At 47.3% G+C, this 21,846-nt stretch overlaps 1 protein-coding gene across 3 annotated transcripts; it reads left to right on the forward strand.

The window, feature by feature from the left end:
• The first annotated feature begins 913 nt into the window (after positions 1-913).
• LOC135562403 (caspase b-like) lies at positions 914-20,612 on the forward strand. Of its 3 annotated transcripts, XR_010459917.1 has the most exons (5): positions 914-1,083; positions 18,994-19,271; positions 19,554-19,709; positions 19,932-20,458; positions 20,598-20,612. XR_010459917.1 is itself a non-coding variant. In XM_065004804.1 (4 exons), the coding sequence occupies exons 2-4, from the start codon at positions 19,007-19,009 to the stop codon at positions 19,961-19,963; spliced, it is 465 nt and encodes a 154-aa protein (XP_064860876.1). In that variant the 5' UTR covers positions 916-1,083; positions 18,994-19,006; the 3' UTR covers positions 19,964-20,167. The 3 variants fall into 3 exon arrangements, 2 of the variants coding, with proteins under 2 accessions (XP_064860876.1, XP_064860877.1); XM_065004804.1 differs by lacking the exon at positions 20,598-20,612 and having other exon boundaries at positions 916-1,083; positions 18,994-19,283; positions 19,932-20,167; XM_065004805.1 differs by lacking the exon at positions 20,598-20,612 and having other exon boundaries at positions 920-1,083; positions 19,932-20,167.
• Positions 20,613-21,846: the final 1,234 nt, after the last annotated feature.

Raw genomic sequence — 21,846 nt, forward strand, 5'->3', positions numbered from 1 at the left:
ATACCAAATGAATGTACCGAATTTCTGTAACAACACACTCACTCACTCATCATCACAAATGGTTAGCAAGCTAGTTACAGTGCCTCCTAAACATATTGACATCAGAAAAGACATTGTAAAAAGACATTGTAAATACATTTGATTGATTGATTATGCTAGGGACAATAAAATGCCTCTTTACAGTATTGTCACACAACACAATGCTTCAGATATCTCAAGTTCTGAGGGAGCATGCAATTGGCATGCAGGCTGCAGGAATGTCCACCAGAGCTGTTGCCAGATAATTGAAAATTTTTCTACCATGAGCTGCCTCCAACAACGTTTTAGAAAATTTACCAGGACATCCAACCGGCCTCAAAACCACAGACTGCGTGTAACCACGCCAGCTCAGGACCTCCACATCCTGCTTCTTCACTCGGCGGTATCGTCTGAATAAAGCACTTTTTGTGGGAGAAGAACTCATACTGATTGGCTGGGCCTGGCTCCCCAGTGGGTGGACCCCTGAATCTAGGACCTAATTTATTTATTTCAATTGACTGATTTCCTTATATGAACTGTAACTCAGTAAAATATTTGAAAATGTTGCATGTCCCGTATATATTTATTTTGTTCAGTATATATGGGTAGCTACACACACTCGACCGATGACGCAGTCTAATCGGGTGCACGGAGGGCGAAAGGCGCAACAGGTGCATTTATTTTGGCATTGTCTAGATGTAAAACAACTATGGAAAGATATTCACAGTTTTATAATAGTTAATATTCTTGATGACTTTTTTTTTTTTTTATGGGAGAATGTGTTGCTCCCCCTAGCATATGTTATCATTGTCTATTTGTGTACTTCTTGTAAGTAAACAGACTATTCTACATTATTTAAAAAAAAAAAATTATTAAAAAAGGGGGGGCGCAACAGGATGCGAGGTCTGTAGCCTGCAGCGCAAATTAACAGAGGCAACCAACTGACGGGGTGGCGATTTGACGACGTCACGACGATTTGCGGCAGACAGTGGGTTCCTAACAACAATTAATTTTATATATATGTAAAATAAACATTTTTGGCGACCCAAAAGCCCACTTCGGAAGGTAAGCAGAGCTCATATTTGCACGTGCCTGTTTTCTATAGGCGATAAGCATCATAAAGCGAAAGTGAAAATAGTGTTCTGTATGATATAGACAAGTTTGTAACTTTTGATGGCAAGACTAAGTTACCATTTCAGACAGATAAAGGTTGTCTACACATTATGAGAGAGGACGTCAACGAATGTTTGGGATATTCTTAAAATGTTTGTTCGGTGTTGCTTAGTTATGAATAGTCTATAATCACGCAAAAGTATTTTTCCGGCGCGTAAGCCATGCGCCATGATTAGTAATTATTAATCAGTTCGTAATTTTAAATAAAAAACACCTACAGTATGCCCCTCTATTCAAATAATTTTCTCTTCAACTGTCATTGTAAGATACCTGCCTTACGTGTAGCCTGGGTATCAGTCTGGGCTATCATTTCACTGCTTGCCATTCCTTGTAATGCCACATGTTTGGCATATGACACGGAGTACAAGGAGTGGAACCTAAGCATAAACAGACCTGGTTTGCAGGCTACCTTATATGTATATTTTTGTGATTCTGCAACTACGGGCACTTATGTCCTTATATCATCATAATAAAAATAATACACAACTGTGAGGACTGACGCTGGAGATGAGAAGCAGGTACGGGGAGTCAACATTTCATTTGGAACGGACAAAGAACAGGGCAGGAACAGCGTCAGCGCCGGGTAACATAAGGACATGAGCGGGAGCAGGAGCCCTCGAGCGGGAGCAGGCGTGACACATAACAATAACAACAATAACACACTATTTTAGTTCAGTGTTTTAGTGGCAAAGCAGAATATAAAAAAATATGTAAACTCCAAGCAGAGCCTCAAGTCCAATGGGTATATCCTCTGGCGTGTTGATTTTAATGTGTTGATGTTCTCTGTATCAATAGCCAGAATGATTTTGCAGTGCATGGTGATCTAACAGGTGTCCTGTTTTATTGATCAGAGGTGTAGGAAGGGTGAAGTCTGAATCCCAAAAATATTCATTATACAGATGATTAACAAAATATGCACACAACAGTATTCATAACGTGGTTTTTGTTGTGAATGAAAATAACTGTTTTCATACTGGTTTTCATACACATACCTTGTCCATAATGTAGAGGCCTATGGGATATTCATTGAAGAGATAAGGGAGGAGGATGGTACATGCTCTGCTCTCATGATCTGTAAAACACACCAATACCAATTGCCATATCTTTGTATGCCTCCTTGTCTGTATACCTGCAGACAGACACAAAAGTGAGCAGTTCAGTGATCTGCACCCAATACAGCAAGCCTTCAACATATTCGTATAGCCTACATAGTCTCTTACCTCTTTGTTGGTTGATATCCATTGAATTGTGTCCATTTTCTGTTTAAGAAAGATTTTCACAAAAATGAAAGGATAGATGGTATCATCATAAAACAATATAAATGTAGTTCATATAAGGGACAAATCTTACCTTAAACTGAAAAATGTAAAGATCTCCTCAATTTAAAGTGCCTTACCTGCTGTCCTTTCAAATTCAAATCCAAGTGTTTCAGTTGGGCAGTTAGGTTCCTGGAAGAACCCCCACCAACTAAGGAGGTTCCTCGATAAACCCCACCTATTATGGGGTTCTTGGAAGAAGTGTTTGGGGGGCATTTTCAGTGCCAAGAACCCTCGTTGAACCCCAACTTTTTAGAGCGTATGTTTTTCTATGAGAAAACATGAATAATTACTACTAGAGAAAGAGTCAATTAAATGAAATCAATATTCATTGTGAGTATGCCCTTTGTCTTGTTTTTACACAAAATATACCTGTCCTTTGGTAGTGGTGTCATTTCCACCACTGAGGGCAAATTCCTCATTAATATCAATTTTTCAAGAGAATGTTATTTAGTTACCATGGAAACATGTTGTGACACTGAAGAACGTGGCTGCAGCAGACAGTTGTTCCAGATGTGATGTGCAGAAGCTGTTAAGGTTGTCTTGTGTCGAAGGAGAGGAGGACCAAAATGCAGCGTGGTTATCTTCATACATCTTTAATAAAGACGATACAATACAAAACAATAAACGTAACGTGAAAAACCTAAACAGCCCTATCTGGTGCAAACAAACACAGACAGGAACAATCACCCACAAAACACTCAAAGAATATGGCTGCCTAAATATGCTTCCCAATCAGAGACAACGATAAACACCTGCCTCTGATTGAGAACCACTCTAGGCAACCATAGACTTACCTAGACAACTCTACTATACCACAATCACATAACCTACAAAAACCCCAAGACAAAACACACCACATAAATAACCCATGTCACACCCTGGCCTGACCAAAATAAAGAAAACAAAATACTAAGACCAGGGCGTGACAGAAGCTGAAGTAAAATCTTGGTAAATATTGCTTTGTTGGAGTGGGGTCCACGTCCCGCGCCAGAGCAGCCACCGTGGACAGACGCCCCCCCAAGGTGCGGACTCCCGGCCGCACACCTAAACCCATAGGGCAGGGTCCGGGTGGGCGTCTGTCCACGGTGGCTGCTCTGGCGCGGGACGTGGACCCCACTCCAACAAAGTCTTAGTCCGCTTAATACGCGTCCTTAGATATGCAACCCTCACCGCCAACCTTGGCCTAGTAACCCTAACCACTGGACTGAGGGGCAGCTCGGGACTGAGGGGTAGCTCGGGACTGAGGGGTAGCTCAGGCAGGTTGATGGCTCTGGCAGATCCTGGCTGGCTGGTGGTTCCGGTAGATCCTTGCAGACTGGCAGCTCCTTGCAGACTGGCAGCTCTGGCAGCTCCTTGCAGACTGGCAGCTCCTTGCAGACTGGCGGCTCCTTGCAGACTGGCAGCTCCTTGCAGACTGGCAGCACTGGCAGCTCCTTGCAGACTGGCAGCTACTTGCAGACTGGCAGCTCTGGCAGCTCCTTGCAGACTGGCAGCTCATTGCAGACTGGCAGCTCCTTGCAGACTGGCAGCTCCTTGCAGACTGGCAGCTCTGGCAGCTCCTTGCAGACTGGCATCTCTGGCAGCTCCTTGCAGACTGGCAGCTCCTTGCAGACTGACAGCTCCTTGCAGACTGACAGCTCCTTGCAGACTGACAGCTCCTTGCAGACTGGCAGCGCTGGACAGGCGGGAGACTCCGGCAGCGCTGATCAGGCGGGAGACTCCGGCAGTGCTGAACAGGCGAGGCGCACTGTAGGCCTGATGCGTGGTGCTGGCACTGGTGGTACTGGGCCGAGGACACGCACAGGAAGCCTGGTGCGGGGAGCTGCCACCGGAGGGCTGGTGCCTGGAGGTGGTACTGGATAGACCGGACCGTGCAGGCGCACCGGAGCTCTTGAGCCCCGAGCCTGCCCAACCTTACCTGGTTGAATGCTCCCGGTCGCCCTGCCAGTGCGACGAGGTGGAATAGCCTGCACTGGGCTATGCAGGCGAACCGGGGACACCTTGCGCAAGGCTGGTGCCATGTAAGCCGGCCCAAGGAGACGCACTGGAGACCAGATGCGTAGAGCCGGCTTCATGACACTTGGCTCGATGCCCACTCTAGCCCGGCCGATACGAGGAGCTGGTATGTACCGCACCGGGCTATGCACCCGCGCTCCACAGCATAACACGGTGCCTGCCCGGTCTCTCTAGCCCCCCGGTAAGCACAGGAAGTTGGCGCAGGTCTCCTACCTGGCGTCGCCATACTCCCTGTGTGCCACCCCCCCAAGAAATTTTGGGGGCTGACTCTCGGGCTTCCATCCGCGTCGCCGTGCTGCATCCTCATACCAGCGCCTCTCCGCCTTCGCCGCCTCCAGCTATTCTTTGGGGCGCCGATATTCTCCTGGCTGAGCCCAGAGTCCTTTACCATCCAAGATTTCCTCCCATGTCCAGAAATCAGGATTTCGCTGCTCCTGCTCCCGCTGCCTGTCACCACGCCACTTGGTCCTGTTGTGGTGGGTGATTCTGTTACGGTTTTCTTCCGTCAAAGGAGAGGAGGACAAAAATGCAGCGTGGTTATCTTCATACATCTTTAATAAAGACGATACAATACAAAACAATAAACGTACCGTGAAAAACCTAAACAGCCCTATCTTTTTTTTTTTTAATAAAAAATAATTTATTATCTTCATTACCATTCATTCTTTACAACTCATAATTTTCATACATACTCAAATAATGGTATTTTAATTTAACTAATTTAACTAAACAAAAACCCCAAACAAAACCTCAGGGGAGCATCTTCCCTCCCCGTCACCAGACAAACTACCTTTCCCTATCTCCCCGTCCCTAATCTATCCCCTTACAAATCTAAATGACACCCAGCCCTAAACCCCCCTTCCACCTCTCCCGAGCAGCATGCTGCCCCCCACTTCCTCTCCTCCCTCTTCATCCTCCCCCCTCAAATCTCCTTCCACCCTCCTCACTATCCCTTCCACCCCCCAATCTTTCCCTGTCTTCACCATGTTCTGCCTGGCTTCCCACAGCCCCCGTTTAAAGAGACTCATGAGAAGCCAGAGCAGAAACCTGTCCCTATCCGTCCCTCTCGCTCTCCCTACACCTCTCTCTAACCTGGCCCACGTCAATACAAAATCCCCCCTTACCAAACCTAACAACACCCGTGCCCTAGCCCATACTACACCGGCAAAGGCACAGTCCCTAAAGACATGGCGCACAGTCTCCTCCCTGCCACAAGAGGATCTTGGACAGGTGGGGGATTGCACCAAACTATACCGGTACATGATGGAACGTACCGGCAAGCACTTATGGAGGCTCAACCAATTCAGGTCCTTGAGCCAAGCCTGTTGTCCAGACCCCGCGCCTGCACTCCCTCCCAGACCACTTGCGAGATGCCCACTACAGGCGCCGGACTCCCTGCCTTTCTGACCTCCTCGTACAGGTGCCTGTGATCTAAACCTACTCGGGCAACTTCAACCTCAGGGTGCGCACGCACCACTTGGCCGCATGACCAAAGTGCCACGGCAGCTGTTCCGCCCGAGGACCCGTGTTAGACCACACCATTACGCTTCTCGCCTGATACGAGAAGAACACCCGCAGGAGGTAACCGGACGGGTGTATCACTGGATGAGCAAGCTCCGTTAACAAGAAAGAAACAAAAATTGCGTCCAGCTTGAGGGGGAAATGTGGTACCCCCCCTAACTCCCTCCCCGATGGGACAGAGCATGCGTGCCCTGGCGACCCACTCGCACCTGCCACTCCACATGAACTGAAACACAAGCCTCACTAGAGGCCTCCTCAGACAAGCCGGCAATGGGTAGATGTACGCCAAATACAATAGAGACGGCAACACATTCACCTTTAGGACCAGGACTTTGCCCATAAAAGACAAATACCTAGCCTTCCACATTGCTAGCTTCCTCTGTACCACTGCGATACGCATGTTCCAGTTTAGCGTCGCTGAGCCGGAGGTCTCAAAATGGACCCCGAGAATCCTCAGGGCCCCCTCACAGAGAGATAACCCCCCGGGCACATCCGTTCTACCGCGCCATCTTCCGAAAAACTTGACGGAAGACTTTGCATGGTTCAGAACCGCTCCCGACGCTCAGGTGAAATCCCCAAAGATGGCAAGGGACCTTGTCAGGCACGAGTCCTTGCACAGCAGCAAGGAAGTGTCGTCGGCATACTGCGTCATCTTAACATGCAGCCCACCACTTCCAGGGATCAACAAGCCTTCCACCCCTGTGTCTGCCCTAATGGCAGACCCCAGAGGCTCCATGTACAGAACGAAGAGGAGAGCCGAGAGTGGGCACCCCTGCCTGACCCCAGACGAGAGGTCAAAAACGTCACCCAAGTGACTATTTACACTAACTCGGCACCCCGCTCCGACATATAATGTACGAATCCATCCTATGAACTTCTCCCCAAATCCTAATCGACCTAACACTGAATAAAAAGGATCTATTCACGCGATCAAAGGCTTTCGCCTGATCTAGCGCTGCTACCATTAAAGGCAGTCCTCTATCTTCAACCCAAGCGATGGAGTCCCTGATTAACTGTAGGTTCCATCTAATAGAGCGGCCCTCTACCCCGCACGTCTGATCCTCATGGACGACGTAGGGAAGGGCTGTGCGCAACCGGTCTGCTAAAACCTTTGCAAGTAGCTTGTAATCTACACACAGCATGGTCAACGGCCGCCAGTTGCCAAGGTCTGTTACTTCCCCCTTCTTATATAAAAGTGACAGCACACCAACAGCCATTGATCCCCCCGGGACCCCCGTCTCAAGGATGGCCTTCAAGACTTTGAGGACCACTGGTCCAAGTATACCCCAAAACTTGAGATAAAACTCAGCCGGCAGCCCATCCATCCCAGGCACCTTCCCTTTTCCCATCCTCCTAAGAGCGCTCTCAACCTCTTCTAGTGAAATCTGGGCCTCCATCACTTCTCTAATGTCCTCCGGCAACCGCCCGGACAAGTGTTCTAAAAACACATTTCCCTGCTCTACATCTATTTCCCTTTCCTTAAATAAACCTTGGAAATGATCATTTGTCACCCTGACCATATCCTCTGGTTCTCTAACTATACTACCATTTTCTTCCCTAACGCCATGCATTACCTTCCTACTCTGTCCGGCCCTAACCGACTTAAAGAACATAGCAGAACAAGTCTCATTGCGTTCTAGAAAGCCACTATGCGCACGCTCCAGGAAAGCTTGAGCCTTCCGCTCCTGCAACTCCCTGAGCTGCGCCTTTAGGGTTGCGGATCTCTCCCAGTCAAACGACCCGCCGAGGTTGCCTGCCTCGTACTCGAGTTCAATTAACCTTTGGATACGATCCACCTCCCTCCTCTCCTCCCTTTTTTCCCTCTTGCAATACCCTATTATAAAAGCCCTAATCCTCACCTTAACTAATTCCCACCACTCTAACACCCCCTCGCACATGGACCGGAGGCCTTCAAGCCTCCAAAAGAAACCATAAAACCCGTCAACAAAAGCCTGCTCCTCCAGCACATTCCGATCTAACTTCCAGTACCCCCTACCAAAGAGGCAGTCTGGCGACCCCACCTGCAGGAGCACCCCGTCGTGATCCGAAAAGAAAACAGGCAACAGCCGCCCAGACAACTTACCCAAAGACCTGGGTACAAAAATATAGTCGAGCCTCCGCTCAACCCCCCTGGAGTTGCGCCATGAAGGACCGGCCATTTTCGGAGTAGTGTGCAGACCACCATCTACCAGACCATGGCAAGCCATTAGCCCAGCAATGGCACCTGCACTGCTATCCCCCCTATTCCTAAATCTGTATTAAAATCCCCCTATCACTAATTTCCTATTTGTGACACACAGGGGCGTCAGACAGTCAACCATCTCCCTCCTGTCTGCCACCACCTGTGGCCCATACACCACCACTAATCTAAATTTACAATCCCTTATCGTGACATCCACCCCTATAACCCTCCCCTGCATTACCACAAAAGAATCCTCCACTTTTACCTCCCTGTGCCCACACAAAATCTATATCCCCGATGAGTGCACCCCCCCAATACCCCAAACCGACTCCCCCTTGTCCCACTCCCCACTAAACCTACTAACATCCCCTCCATCCCTCAGGTGAACCTCCTGTAAAAAACAAAAATCAAACCCCACACCCTCCAAATAACTAAAAACCGCCCTCCTCTTAACAAAATCCCTTAAACCCCTTACATTTAAACTAACAAAAGTAAAATTAGACCCCATGAAAGAATAAAATAAAAACATGTAATACACTCAAATTCTAAACCCAGACAGAAAAAAAAAAAAAAACAGGAGACTCACCCGATGCTCCCCTGCTCCATATCTACCGGTGAGAACACCATCCGTACTCGACATCCCCCCCTCTTCCTCCATCTCACCAACCCAGGATGCAGGAATAGTGTTTGGCTCCGGGGTGCCCTGCACCCTGGGTCTACCCCCACACTCCTCCCCTCCCCAGTGCTGCAGCTGGTTTGGAAAAAAAATCGGGGAGGCTGAGTCCCCAAACAAAAAACTCCCCACCTCCTCCTGTACCCAGTCCTGAGTCTTGTTAGGTGTGTCCCCACCCAACAGAAGTTGAGGGCCTGGGGAAACCAGCAGCAACCCAGAGGTTTCTCCCACCCCCATCACTCTCTTGGCCATCCCCTCCCTCTCACTGTCGGCCAATCGCACCCTCCTCTTCATTCTCTTCTTTGGTGATGGCGGCAGTGGAGAGATAACACCCTCCCCCCCCCGCCAGCTCCTCCACCATACCCCTCATCTCTTCCACCAGGGCACTTTCCCCCCACTCCACTTGCTCTTCCACCGTCTCCTTCTCCACCACTCCTCCCTCGCTTTCTTCTCTCTCAAGCTCCTCCACTCGGTTGCCTTCTTCCGCCGCTTTTCCTGGTTCTCCTACTCCCGTGCCTTCTGTTTCCTTCTCTCTTCCATCCGCCGCTTCTTGCTCCTCCTCCTTCCTTGCGGCCTTCCCCTCTGGACCTGTACTCTGGTCATGAGGCGTGCTTCCTTCCCCTCCTCTTCTTCCCCCATCCCCCGCTCCTGCTCCCCCCCCAGCCGCAGACGCATATGACCTCTGACGAGCCGGGCACCCCCGCCACAGGTGTGCTGACGAGCCACACCCGTGGCACGCCTTAGGCTTGTCACAATCCCTCGCCTCGTGTTCCTCAGATCCACAAAATCTGCATTTTCTTGTGCTGCACGAGGCGAATATGTGGCCATATGCCATACAGCGTCTGCAAAATGGGGGCTGACGTGCATAAAACAACGTCCCCCTATCAGCCCCTAGGGAGAACATAGCAGGAGGATGGAGGTAGCCACCATGTCCCTTTGGGTCCTCCCTGAGGAGGGCCTGGAAGCCTCTCCTCCCATTCCAAAACCCAAGGGAGTCTTTGAGGTGCCTTGCTGAGGAGACGTTATCCATGTATCTCCCCAAAAAGGCCCTCACCTCTTCGTCCTTAACGTATGGGTTGTAAATGATGACAGTTACAACCCTAAAGTTGTTCTTCGCCAGGCTTGTTATTTCATAGTGGCTCATCGGCCTCTCACCTCTCACTGCTCTTGCCCTTCTCAGGATATCATCGTGTTTCTCCTCTGTATATAGTGCCATGTCGTCTGCTCCCTCCAACGAGTTGCCTTGGAAACAAAACACGTCCTTCACCGTCAGCTTTAGAATCCCCATCAATATTATCCTTCCAAAAGTTTCCCGTCCTAAAGGCTCCAACTCCTTTTCCTTCCAAGCAAACCGAATCGTGTTGGCCAGCCCAATCCCAGGGACCGACCGTGTTGATGTATTTAGCACCATCTCCGCAAGGAGAATGGCGCACGTTCTCTTCTCTTCCAAAACAAGGAAAAAATAAAATCCAAAGTGACTGAGCCTATCTTTTTTTTATTTTTTTTTCATAAAAATAATTTATTATCTTCAATACCATTCATTCTTTACAACTCATAATTTACATACATACACAAATAATGGTATTTTAAATAAACTAATTAAACTAAAACATAAACCACAAACAAAACCTCAGGGGAGCATCTTCCCTCCCCGTTACCCTACAAAATACCTCTCCCTATCTCCCCGTCCCTAATCTATCCTCTTACAAATCTAAATGACACCCAGCCCTAAACCCCCCTTCCACCTCTCCCGAGCAGCATGCTGCCCCCACTTCCTCTCCTCCCTCTTCATCCTCCCCTCAAATCTCCTTCCACCCTCCTCACTATCCCTTCCACCCCCAATCTTTCCCTGTCTTCACCATGTTCTGCCTTGCTTCCCACAGCCCCCGTTTAAAGAGACTCATGAGAAGCCAGAGCAGAAACCTGTCCCTATCCGTCCCTCTCGCTCTCCCTACACCCCTCTCTAACCTGGCCCACGTCAATACAAAATCCCCCTTTACCAAACCTAACAACACCCGTGCCCTAGCCCATACTACTCCGGCAAAGGCACAGTCCCAAAAGACATGGCGCACAGTCTCCTCCCTGCCACAAGAGGATCTTAGACAGGTGGGGGATTGCACCAAATTATACCGGTACAAGATGGAACGTACCGGCAAACACTTATGAAGGCTCAACCAATTCAGGTCCTTGAGCCTGTTATCCAGACCCCGCGCCTGCACTCCCTCCCAGACCACTTCCGAGATGCCCACTACAGGCGCCGGACTCCCTGCCTTTCTGACCTCCTCGTACAGGTGCCTGTGATCTAAACCTACTCGGGCAACTTCAACCTCAGGGTGCGCACGCAGCCACTTGGCCGCATGACCAAAGTGCCACGGCAGCTGTTCCGCCCGAGGACCCGTGTTAGACCACACCATTATGCTTCTCGCCTGATACGAGAAAAACACCCGCAGGAGGTAACCGGACGGGTGTATCACTGGCTGAGCAAGCTCCGTTAACAAGAAGGAAACAAAAATTGAGTCCAGCTTGAGGGGGAAATGTGGTACCCCCTACCTCCCTCCCCGATGGGACAGATCATGCGTGCCCTGGCGACCCACTCGCACCTGCCACTCCACATAAACTGAAACACAAGCCTCACTAGAGGCCTCCTCAGACAAGCCGGCAATGGGTAGATGTATGCCAAATACAAAAGAGACGGCAACACATCCACCTTTAGGACCAGGACTTTGCCCATAAAAGACAAATACCTAGCTTTCCACATTGCTAGCTTCCTCTGTACCACTGCGATACGCATGTTCCAGTTTAGCGTCGCTGAGCCGGAGGTCTCAAAATGGACCCCGAGAATCCTCAGGGCCCCCTCACAGAGAGATAACCCCCCAGGCACATCCGTTCTACCGCGCCATCTTCCGAAAAACTTGACTGAAGACTTTGCATGGTTCAGAACTGCTCCCGACGCTCGGGTGAAATCCCCAAAGATGGCAAGGGACCTTGTCAGGCACGAGTCCTTGCACAACAGCAAGGAAGTGTCGTCGGCGTACTGCGTCATCTTAACACGCAGCCCACCACTTCCAGGGATCAGCAAACCTTCCACCCCTGTGTCTGCCCTAATGGCAGCCCCCAGAGGCTCCATGTACAGAACGAAGAGGAGAGCCGAGAGTGGGCACCCCTGCCTGACCCCAGACGAGAGGTCAAAAACATCACCCAAGTGACTATTTACACTAACTCGGCACCCCGCTCCGACATATAATGTACGAATCCATCCTATAAACTTCTCCCCAAATCCTAATCGACCTAACACTCTGAATAAAAAGGATCTATTCACGCGATCGAAGGCTTTCGCCTGATCTAGCGCTGCTACCATTAAAGGCAGACCTCTATCTTCAACCCAAGCGATGGAGTCCCTGATTAACTGTAGGTTCCATCGAATAGAGCGGCCCTCTACCCCGCACGTCTGATCCTCATGAACGACGTAGGGAAGGGCTGTGCGCAACCGGTCTGCTAAAACCTTTGCAAGTAGCTTGTAATCTACACACAGCATGGTCAACGGCCGCCATTTGCCAAGGTCTGTTACTTCCCCCTTCTTATATAAAAGTGACAGCACACCAACAGCCATTGATCCCCCCGGGACCCCCGTCTCAAGGATGGCCTTCAAGACTTCGAGGACCACTGGTCCAAGTATACCCCAAAACTTGAGATAAAACTCAGCCGGCAGCCCATCTATCCCAGGCACCTTCCCTTTTCCCATCCTCCTAAGAGCGCTCTCAACCTCTTCTAGTGAGATCTGGGCCTCCATCACTTCTCTAATGTCCTCCGGCAACCGCCTGGACAAGTGTTCTAAAAACACATTTCCCTGCTCTACATCTATTTCCCTTTCCTTAAATAAACCTTGGAAATGATCAGTTGTCACCCTGACCATATCCTCTGGTTCTCTAACTATACTACCATTTTCTTCCCTAACACCATGCATTACCTTCCTACTCTGTCTTGCCCTAACCAACTTAAAGAACATAGCAGAACAAGTCTCATTATGTTCTAGAAAGCCACTATGCGCTTGCTCAAGGAAAGCTCGAGCCTTCCGCTCCTGCAACTCCCTGAGCTGCGCCTTTAGGGTTGCGGATCTCTCCCAGTCAAACGACCCGCCGAGGTTGCCTGCCTCGTATTCGAGTTCAATTAACCTCTGGATACGATCCACCTCCCTCCTCTCCTCCCTTTTTTTCCTCTTGCAATACCCTATTATAAAAGCCCTAATCCTCACCTTAACTAATTCCCACCACTCTAACACCCCTCGCACATGGACCGGAGGCCCTCAAGCCTCCAAAAGAAACCATAAAACCCGTCAACAAAAGCCTGCTCCTCCAGCACATCCCGATCTAGCTTCCAGTACCCTCTACCAAAGAGGCAGACTGGCGACCCCACCTGCAGGAGCACCCCGTCGTGATCCGAAAAGAAAACAGGCAACAGCCGCCCAGACAACTTACCCAAAGACCTGGGTACAAAAATATAGTCGAGCCTCCGCTCAACCCCCTGGAGTTACGCCATGTAGGACCGTCCATTTTCGGAGTAGTGTGCAGACCACCATCTACCAGACCATGGCAAGCCATTAGCCTGGCAATGGCGCCCGCACTGCTATCCCCCTCTTCCTAAATCTGTATTAAAATCCCCCTATCACTAATTTCCTATTTGTGACACACAGGGGCGTCAGACAGTCCACCATCTCCCTTCTGTCTGCCACCACCTGTGGCCCATACACCACCACTAATCTAAATTTACAATCCCTTATCGTGACATCCACCCCTATAACCCTCCCCTGCATTACCACGAAAGAATCCTCCACTTTACCTCCCTGTGCCCACACAAAATCCCTACCCCGATGAGTGCACCCCCAACACCCCAAACCGACTCCCCTTGTCCCACTCCCTCTTAAACCTAATAACATCCCCTCCATCCCTCAGGTGAACCTCCTGTAAAAAACAAAAATCAAACCCCACACCCTCCAAATAACTAAAAACCGCCCTCCTCTTAACAAAATCCCTTAAACCCCTTACATTTAAACTAACAAAAGTAAAATTAGACTCCATGAAAAATAAATACATGTAATACACTCAAATTCTAAACCCAGACAGAAAAAAACATAAAACAGGAGACTCACCCGATGCTCCCCTGCTCCATATCTACCGGTGAGAACACCATCCGTAATCCCGACATCCCCCTCTTCCTCCATCACACCCTCCCAGGATGCAGGAATAGTGTTTGGCTCCGGAGTGCCCTGCACCCTGGGTCTACCCCCACAATCCTCCCCCTCCCCAGTGTTGCAGCTGGTTTAGAAAAAAATTGGGGAGGCTGAGTCCCCAAACAAAAACTCCCCACCTCCTCTTGTACCCAGTCCTGAGTCTTGTTATGTGTGTCCCCACCCAACAGAAGTTGAGGGCCTGGGGAAACCAGCAGCAACCCAGAGGTTTCTCCCGCCCCCATCACTCTCTTGGCCATCCCTTCCCCCTCACTGTCGGCCAATCGCCCCTCCTCTTCATACTCTTCTTTGGTGATGGCGGCAGTGAAGAGATACCACCCTCCCCCTGCCAGCTCCTCCACCATACCCCTCATCTCTTCCACCATGGCACTTTCCCCCAGTCCACTTTCTCTTCCACCGTCTCCTTCTCCACCACTCCTCCCTCGCTTTCTTCTCTCTCATGCTCCTCCACTCGGTTGCCTTCTTCCGCCGCTTTTTCTGGTTCTCCTACTCCCGTGCCTTCCGTTTCCTTCTCTCTTCCATCCGCCGCTTCTGGCTCCTCCTCCTTCCTTGTGGCCTTCCCCTCTGGACCTGATCTCTGGTCATGAGGCGTGCTTCCTTCCCCTCCTCTTCTTCCCCCATCCCCCGCTCCTGCTCCCCCCAGCAGCAGACGCATATGACCTCTGACGGGCCGGGCACCCCTCCACAGGTGTGCTGACGAGCCACACCCATGGCACGTCTTAGGCTTGTCACAATCCTCGCCTCGTGATCCTCAGATGCACAAAATCTGCATTTTCTTGCACTGCATGAGGCGAATATGTGACCATAGGCCATACAGCGTCTGCAAAATGGGGGCTGACGTGCATAATACAACGTCCCCTGTCAGCCCCTAGGGAGAACATAGCAGGAGGATGGAGGTAGCCACCATGTCCTCTTGGGTCCTCTCTGAGGAGGGCCTGGAAGCCTCTCCTCCCATTCCAAAACCCAAGGGAGTCTTTGAGGTGCCTTGCTGAGGAGACGTTATCCATGTATCTCCCCAGAAAAGCCCTCACCTCTTCGTCCTTAACGTAAGGGTTGTAAATGTTCACAGTTACAACCCTAAAGTTATTCTTCGCCAGGCTTGTTATTTCATAGTGGCACATCGGCCTCTCACCTCCCACTGCTCTTGCCCTTCTCAGGATATCATCGTGTTTTTCCTCTGTATATAGTGCAACGTCGTATGCTCCCTCCAACGAGTTGCCTTGGAAACAAAACACGTCCTTCACCGTCAGCTTTAGAATCCCCATCAATATTATCCTTCCAAAGGATTCCCGTCCTAAAGGCTCAAACTCCTTTTCCTTCCAAGCAAACCGAATCGTGTTGGCCAGCCCAATCCCAGGGACCGACCGTGTTGATGTATTTAGCACCATCTCCGCAAGGAGAATGGCGCTCGTTCTCTTCTCTTCCAAAACAATTGAAAAGAAAAAACCAAGTGACTGAGCCTATCTGGTGAACTACACAGAGACAGGAACAATCACCCACGAAACACTCAAAGAATATGGCTGCCTAAATATGCTTCCCAATCAGAGACAACGACAAACACCTGCCTCTGATTGAGAACCACTCTAGGCAACCATAGACTTACCTAGACAACTCTACTATACCACAATCCCATAACCTACAAAAACCCCAAGACAAAACACACCACATAAATAACCCATGTCACACCCTGGCCTGACCAAAATAATAAAGAAAACACAAAATACTAAGACCAGGGCGTGACAGAAGCTGAAGTAAAATCTTGGTAAATATTGCTTGTGTAGAGAATATTTTTATTGTCAGTCATTTCCAAACAGGCTATAATTTCTTTAATTTGTGGTAGAATAGAAAATAAATGTATGTATTTTATGTTTTTAGTGTAAACTATATGCTAGCTGTAATACTATGCTAAGCAGCCTGTCATTTTTCTCCAAAACTTGTAGAAACATAATTTCCATCACAGTCATTTTTATCACAAAGTTACCTGTGTTGGAAATGACAGAACGTGGTGGAAATGACAAAAATCCATGATATTATAATGTTTTATTCTAATGCTCCAAGGTGTGCGTGCACAAGTTGCAAACTTAAGTAGTATTTTTCTTTGTTTTTAGAAGATGTCACATAAGCAGCACAGAGGTCACAGACAGAAAGAAAATGAAAAAAAATGATCCTATACGATACCAGGAACATCTGCAAAAAGACAGGGAGAAATACTAGAAGAAAAAAGAGAAGGGAGAAGTGAAATCTATCTCTGAGCTTACAAAGCCAGAACAAAGAAACAAGAGAAGACAATGGAAATGCAACCAAAACAGACTTTAAAGAGAACAGTTGCAATGGAGATCTACCTATCAGGCAACACACCACCTCAGCCACCAGATGACTTGCAGCCAGAACATGAGGCCACATACCTGCCCCTAACTCACCTGCCCCAGATGCACGCGTTGATACCACTTCCTCATCATCTGCAACAGGAAGAGGTTTGGAAGAGGTCGCTCAAAAACATACAGAGATCTTTGCATGACAAATGTCAAACTTGATGAAACTTTACGGGAAGCTGAGAAATACCAAAAAAAGGTCAACTGATGAAGAAAATAGAGAGACAAGATTCCCCAAAGACAAAACAGCAAATGAAGGGAACTCTGAAGAACGTGACGAGGATTTTTATTCTTTCAAAATGCCATCATTGCAGAGTTAAAGCAAAAGTATCAAAAAAATGCTCAGTGCCAAGGACAAACAAATGACTTCAAAAATGCTGAGGCAACATCCTGAGAAAGTATGTCCTGGTCAAAGCCACAAACAGAGTATTTGGATTTTCAGGTAAAAGCAATGAGGGCAAATGAAAACAGGCCAACAAGTCTTCAATACTCAACAGAAAAGAGCAGTGGAACAGAGTTAACACAGCCACAGAAGAGAAAATCACTAGACTCTATGAACGTGATGACAACAGCAGAGCAACAACAGGGAAACAAAAAAAGCAGAAGAGCTCCTTGACAATTCAGAACCTTTATCAGAAGTTTAAGAGGAATATTCAGAGATTAAAATGTCATACTTTTAATTCTGCAAAAGATGTCCTTTTTGGGTTGTCAATCCAACAGTCCAGGATAGGGACACATGTCTCTGCAAAACCCACGCCAACCCCCAGTTCCTGGCGGACAAACTCCAGTATCACAAAGTGATCAGCTGCAGGTGCAATGAGAACCTTATTGAGTCTTTGTGCTGTGAGGACCTGAAGAAAGAGTGAATGTACAGAGCGTTCCCTTTGCCAAACAAAATAGCTGTAATATCTGACTCTGATGCTGGTGAGCAGACATGGTGGTTTGAGTGGGGGGGGGGGAAACTTGAGGCGAGAGAGGAAAAATAAAGAGGGAAACATGGAGAAGTTCACTGTGCGTTTGACAGTAAAAGAGAAGGTGTGTGTCACACTGCAGATTCTACTGGAGGTTTTCTCCAAAGGATTGAAAGAGAAGTTGGGGAAACATGTGTACAACATTTGACACCAATACTACAAAACTGAGAGAATTCAAAGAGATTCTGCAGAAAGAGGAGATCATTGTGCATATTGACTTTGCAGAGAACAATCGGTGTAAATACACCAGTGAAATCCAGGCAGCAAACTTTGGTGATTCTCACAAACAGGTGACCTTCCACACCTGTGTTGGATGTACCACAAATGATACAGTTTCACTTTGTTCCCTGAGCTCTTCTATGACCCCTCGGCTATCTGCGCCCATCTCTCAAAAACACTGGCCTACTTCCTTGAGCTCTGCCCATTGGCTACTTTTGGAATCTTACTTTGTCTTATATTGATTACATGTTGAACAATGGTTGTTGTTCAAAATATTTGCAATAAAAACACATTTTCCTGTGTTTTTTTCACACAGATGTCATTTCCACCCCGCCCATTTTTTTGAGGTTAATTAGTATATTATGTATAATTTACTTTGATTGATTTGTTTTAGATAGGGGAATCATATGGTTGTTATCATAATCTCACAAAAAGGTTGGGTGGAAATATAATATTTTTCATGATTTATACATATATACAAGTTTATACATTCAGGCGTCGTGTTGATTTATTAATATAGGAAAACATTAAAAATCACTTAAAATAATATTCAAATACAAGTTCATGTACAAACATATAAGAAATGAATTGTATTATATTTCATTTTCAACTCAAATTGATGTTTAATGACGTGATGTAAATGATATTTGTCTATGGCTGTCTTGAGAAAAATGATAAAAATATATACATTCCCTGAATAGGACAATTGCAGCCATTATCAGATATTATTTCTAGACAAATCAAAGACGATTATAATACTGGTAAAATGGTGTTTCAATAAGCTTTCATTTCTGAATGCTTGCAGGGCCAAAGTGCCCGAAGTTGCAGAATCACCCATTTACATTCTAAACAACATTGTGGACTGGAGCTCGAATAGCCAGCCCAAAATAGAGCACTTACACAATGTCCTGACCCACAATGTAATCTGTAGAGACAAATGCTATACCGTCTCTCTGGTTGTTGGTCATAATCAGTAAGATATATTATTTGTAGAGCAAATCAGATTTTCTTTCTGCTTGATAAGTGTCTCAAACTGTAAATGCTGTATCCCCGTCTGTATTCATTGATCATTTCCTTTTCCGCAATAAGTTACAATGTACTTACAAGAGTAACCCTAATCCTAACCTCAGCCCCAAACCTTAACCTTAACCCTCTTTTACAAAGGTCCACAGAGTAAGTACAGTGTAACACTGAGTAGTTACAATAGTACTATTTATACCACACCGTCTGGAATACAGGAACAATTACACGCTTTTCTCACCTATTCTAATATTCTGTGTCTAGTGATTGACCTACAATGGCGCCTCGTTCAGAATCGGGTCTGCTGCTGGAAACTCTGAAGAAGCTGGGCAAATCTGATCTGAAGACTTTTCAGTGGCACCTGATAAAGGGTGATGTGTTGGATGGCTTCTGCTCTATCCCAAAGGCCGAGTTGGAGTTTGCTGACAGGGAGGACACTGTGGATAAAATGGTGGAAACTTACACGGCAAATGGTGCTGTGGAGATCACACTGGCCATTCTGAAGGAGATGAGACAAGTAAATCTTGCCATGGAGTTAAATGGTGAGTACACAGGTAATACATCAGGTTTGAAGATATATGTATTCCCTGTCTAAAAACAGGTTCAAAGCTGTACATTATGATAGGAAGGGCTTATCCATTGGATCTGATTCTCAAACTGCACTTATGTTCTTTTCTGGCAGAACAATGTAAACCATTATGAAGGAGAAATGCAGTTAAATGTTATTGTCTATTTCCTCTCTCGCTCTCTCTCTCGCTCTCTTTCTCTCTCTCTCTCTCTCTCTCTCTCTCGCTCTCTCTCTCTCTCTCGCTCTCTCTCTCTAGCTCTAGCAGGAGGTCCAGGCCAAGTTGGGGAAGCAGGTGCAGGGAGGGGATCTTCTGCTGTCCAACCCATCACAATCTCAGCTCAGAATGGGGCCTTTGTCTTTTCTCCCATAGTGACTGGTAACACTGTTGGTGGATCAATCCATTTCCCTACAGGTAATGATGGGCAATATAAAATACACAATCATCACAAATGATTTCAAACAAAATAATCCACTGATAATTGCACACATATAAGATATGAATTCAAATAGTGTTCAATTAAACATAAATAGATCTTTCTCAATCATCTTAATCGCAGCAGCTGGCACATAGGAGAGCACAAATGATCTCCACTTAATTTATCTGCATGAATTGATATACCTTCTGTTCTTGCAGGCTCTGCAGCATCCCAACATCCCAGGCCCTGAAAGAAGAAGACCCATTTCTGATGTCAGACCTGGAGGGATTAACCACCTCCTAATACACTGCCATATCCATAATTGGCTACTTCATTCAGTTATAAATGTTTAATAAATCATGCAAATTATCATAGTTTTCTACATAATTGTATTAGATTTTTTTTTAAATAGAATAATATTACAACATGAATTAAAAAATACATTCCAATGAAATTGGTTTATGTGTCATATCATGTCTCTATTGAACAAGGTTTGTTTTTTTACCTTAACCTTTATGTTCTTGTGTTTGTGGCACTGAATGGATGTAGAGGAAGTGTGACAGATGTGTTTCCATCACAGGAGGCTGCTGAGGGGAGGACGGCTCATAATAATGGCTGGAATGGAGTAAATGGAATGGTAACAAACACATGGATTCAGTTCCCGGCCATTAGTATGAGCCCGTCCTCCCCAAATGAAGGTGCCACTGGCCGCCTGTGGTTTCCACAGAGGCAGGGCAACTCTCAGGTAAGAGACCTCTACCCCTTTAAAGTTTGTGAGCAGGCCCTCTTATAAAATCTCAACCCTTTTTAAAAAGCAAATAAAGGATTATCTTTGGTGACATACAATCCCACTCTGCATATAATTGAACCCCATCTCACATCAGATCAGGCCCTACACCCAAACAAGGGCACTGCGTTCATCCACCTCTGGCCTGCTCGCCTCCCTACCACTGAGGAAGTACAGTTCCCGCTCAGCCCAGTCAAAACTGTTCGCTGCTCTGGCCCCCCAATGGTGGAACAAACTCCCTCACGACGCCAGGACAGCGGAGTCAATCACCACCTTCCAGAGACACCTGAAACACCACCTCTTTAAGGAATACCTAGGATAGGATAAAGTAATCCTTCTCACCCCCCCCCCCCCTTAAAAGATTTAGATGCACTATTGTAAAGTGGCTGTTCCACTGGATGTCATAAGGTGAATGCACCAATTTGTAAGTCGCTCTGGATAAGAGCGTCTGCTAAATGACTTAAATGTAAATGTAAAATGTAACATCACTGTCAGTGATTAAGAGCCAGAGCCCTGATTTATCCACAAGATGGCAGTCTTGTCCGCAATGTTGAGCCTGGCAGTAGGACGGGCTGCAGTATCAGCAAGTTCAGAGCTGGGAGGTTACTTGTTGAATATTGAGATGATTTACTTTGTGACCTTTGAGTGATGACCTCTCCTGGTCAATATAACTCAAATCAAATGTATTTATATAGCCCTTCGTACATCAGCTGATATCTCAAAGTGCTGTACAGAAACCCAGCCTAAAACCCCAAACAGCAAGCAATGCAGGTGTAGAAGCACGTCCATATTGATTGCCATGGGGGACATTTAGGGCCCGTTCCATCATAGACGTGGGAGGAGCAGGCAGAGAGACTTGGCACCCCTTCAAAATGGGATGAAGACCTACGTACTCAATATCCGTTCACCACATGCACATGGTGTAGTGAATGGTGTAGTGACGTCCTAACCTGGCACTTTAGTGAACCCACTGTTCTACCATACCTGTCAACGACTACATGGAGATGACATTTCATGGGACAGGCTATTGAGAATTGTATAGCTGTTATCATCAATAGGCTACTACAGGCGTGAGTGTAGTCAGCTGTTTTCTCTCAACCTGATGATAACCTAGTGACAGACGGGCGACCTGCAGCTTCTGCTTTCTGCCTGTGTGGGAAGATGCAGGACTGTTTAATACGAGCGAGAGGGCAGGCAGGAGGGGGAAAAGGGAGGTAGGGAGTGAAAGAGAAGGGAGAAGGGGGGATGAGAGAAAGCGAGTCCTCATTAATGTTTTATTTATTTATGTTAGAGGCATAGAGAGGAGAGCGCTGATAGGCAGCTACTCCCCTGGCAGCAACAGGAGC

This window comes from Oncorhynchus nerka, linkage group LG19 (assembly GCF_034236695.1).
Source record: "Oncorhynchus nerka isolate Pitt River linkage group LG19, Oner_Uvic_2.0, whole genome shotgun sequence".
NCBI classification, from domain to species: domain Eukaryota; kingdom Metazoa; phylum Chordata; class Actinopteri; order Salmoniformes; family Salmonidae; genus Oncorhynchus; species Oncorhynchus nerka.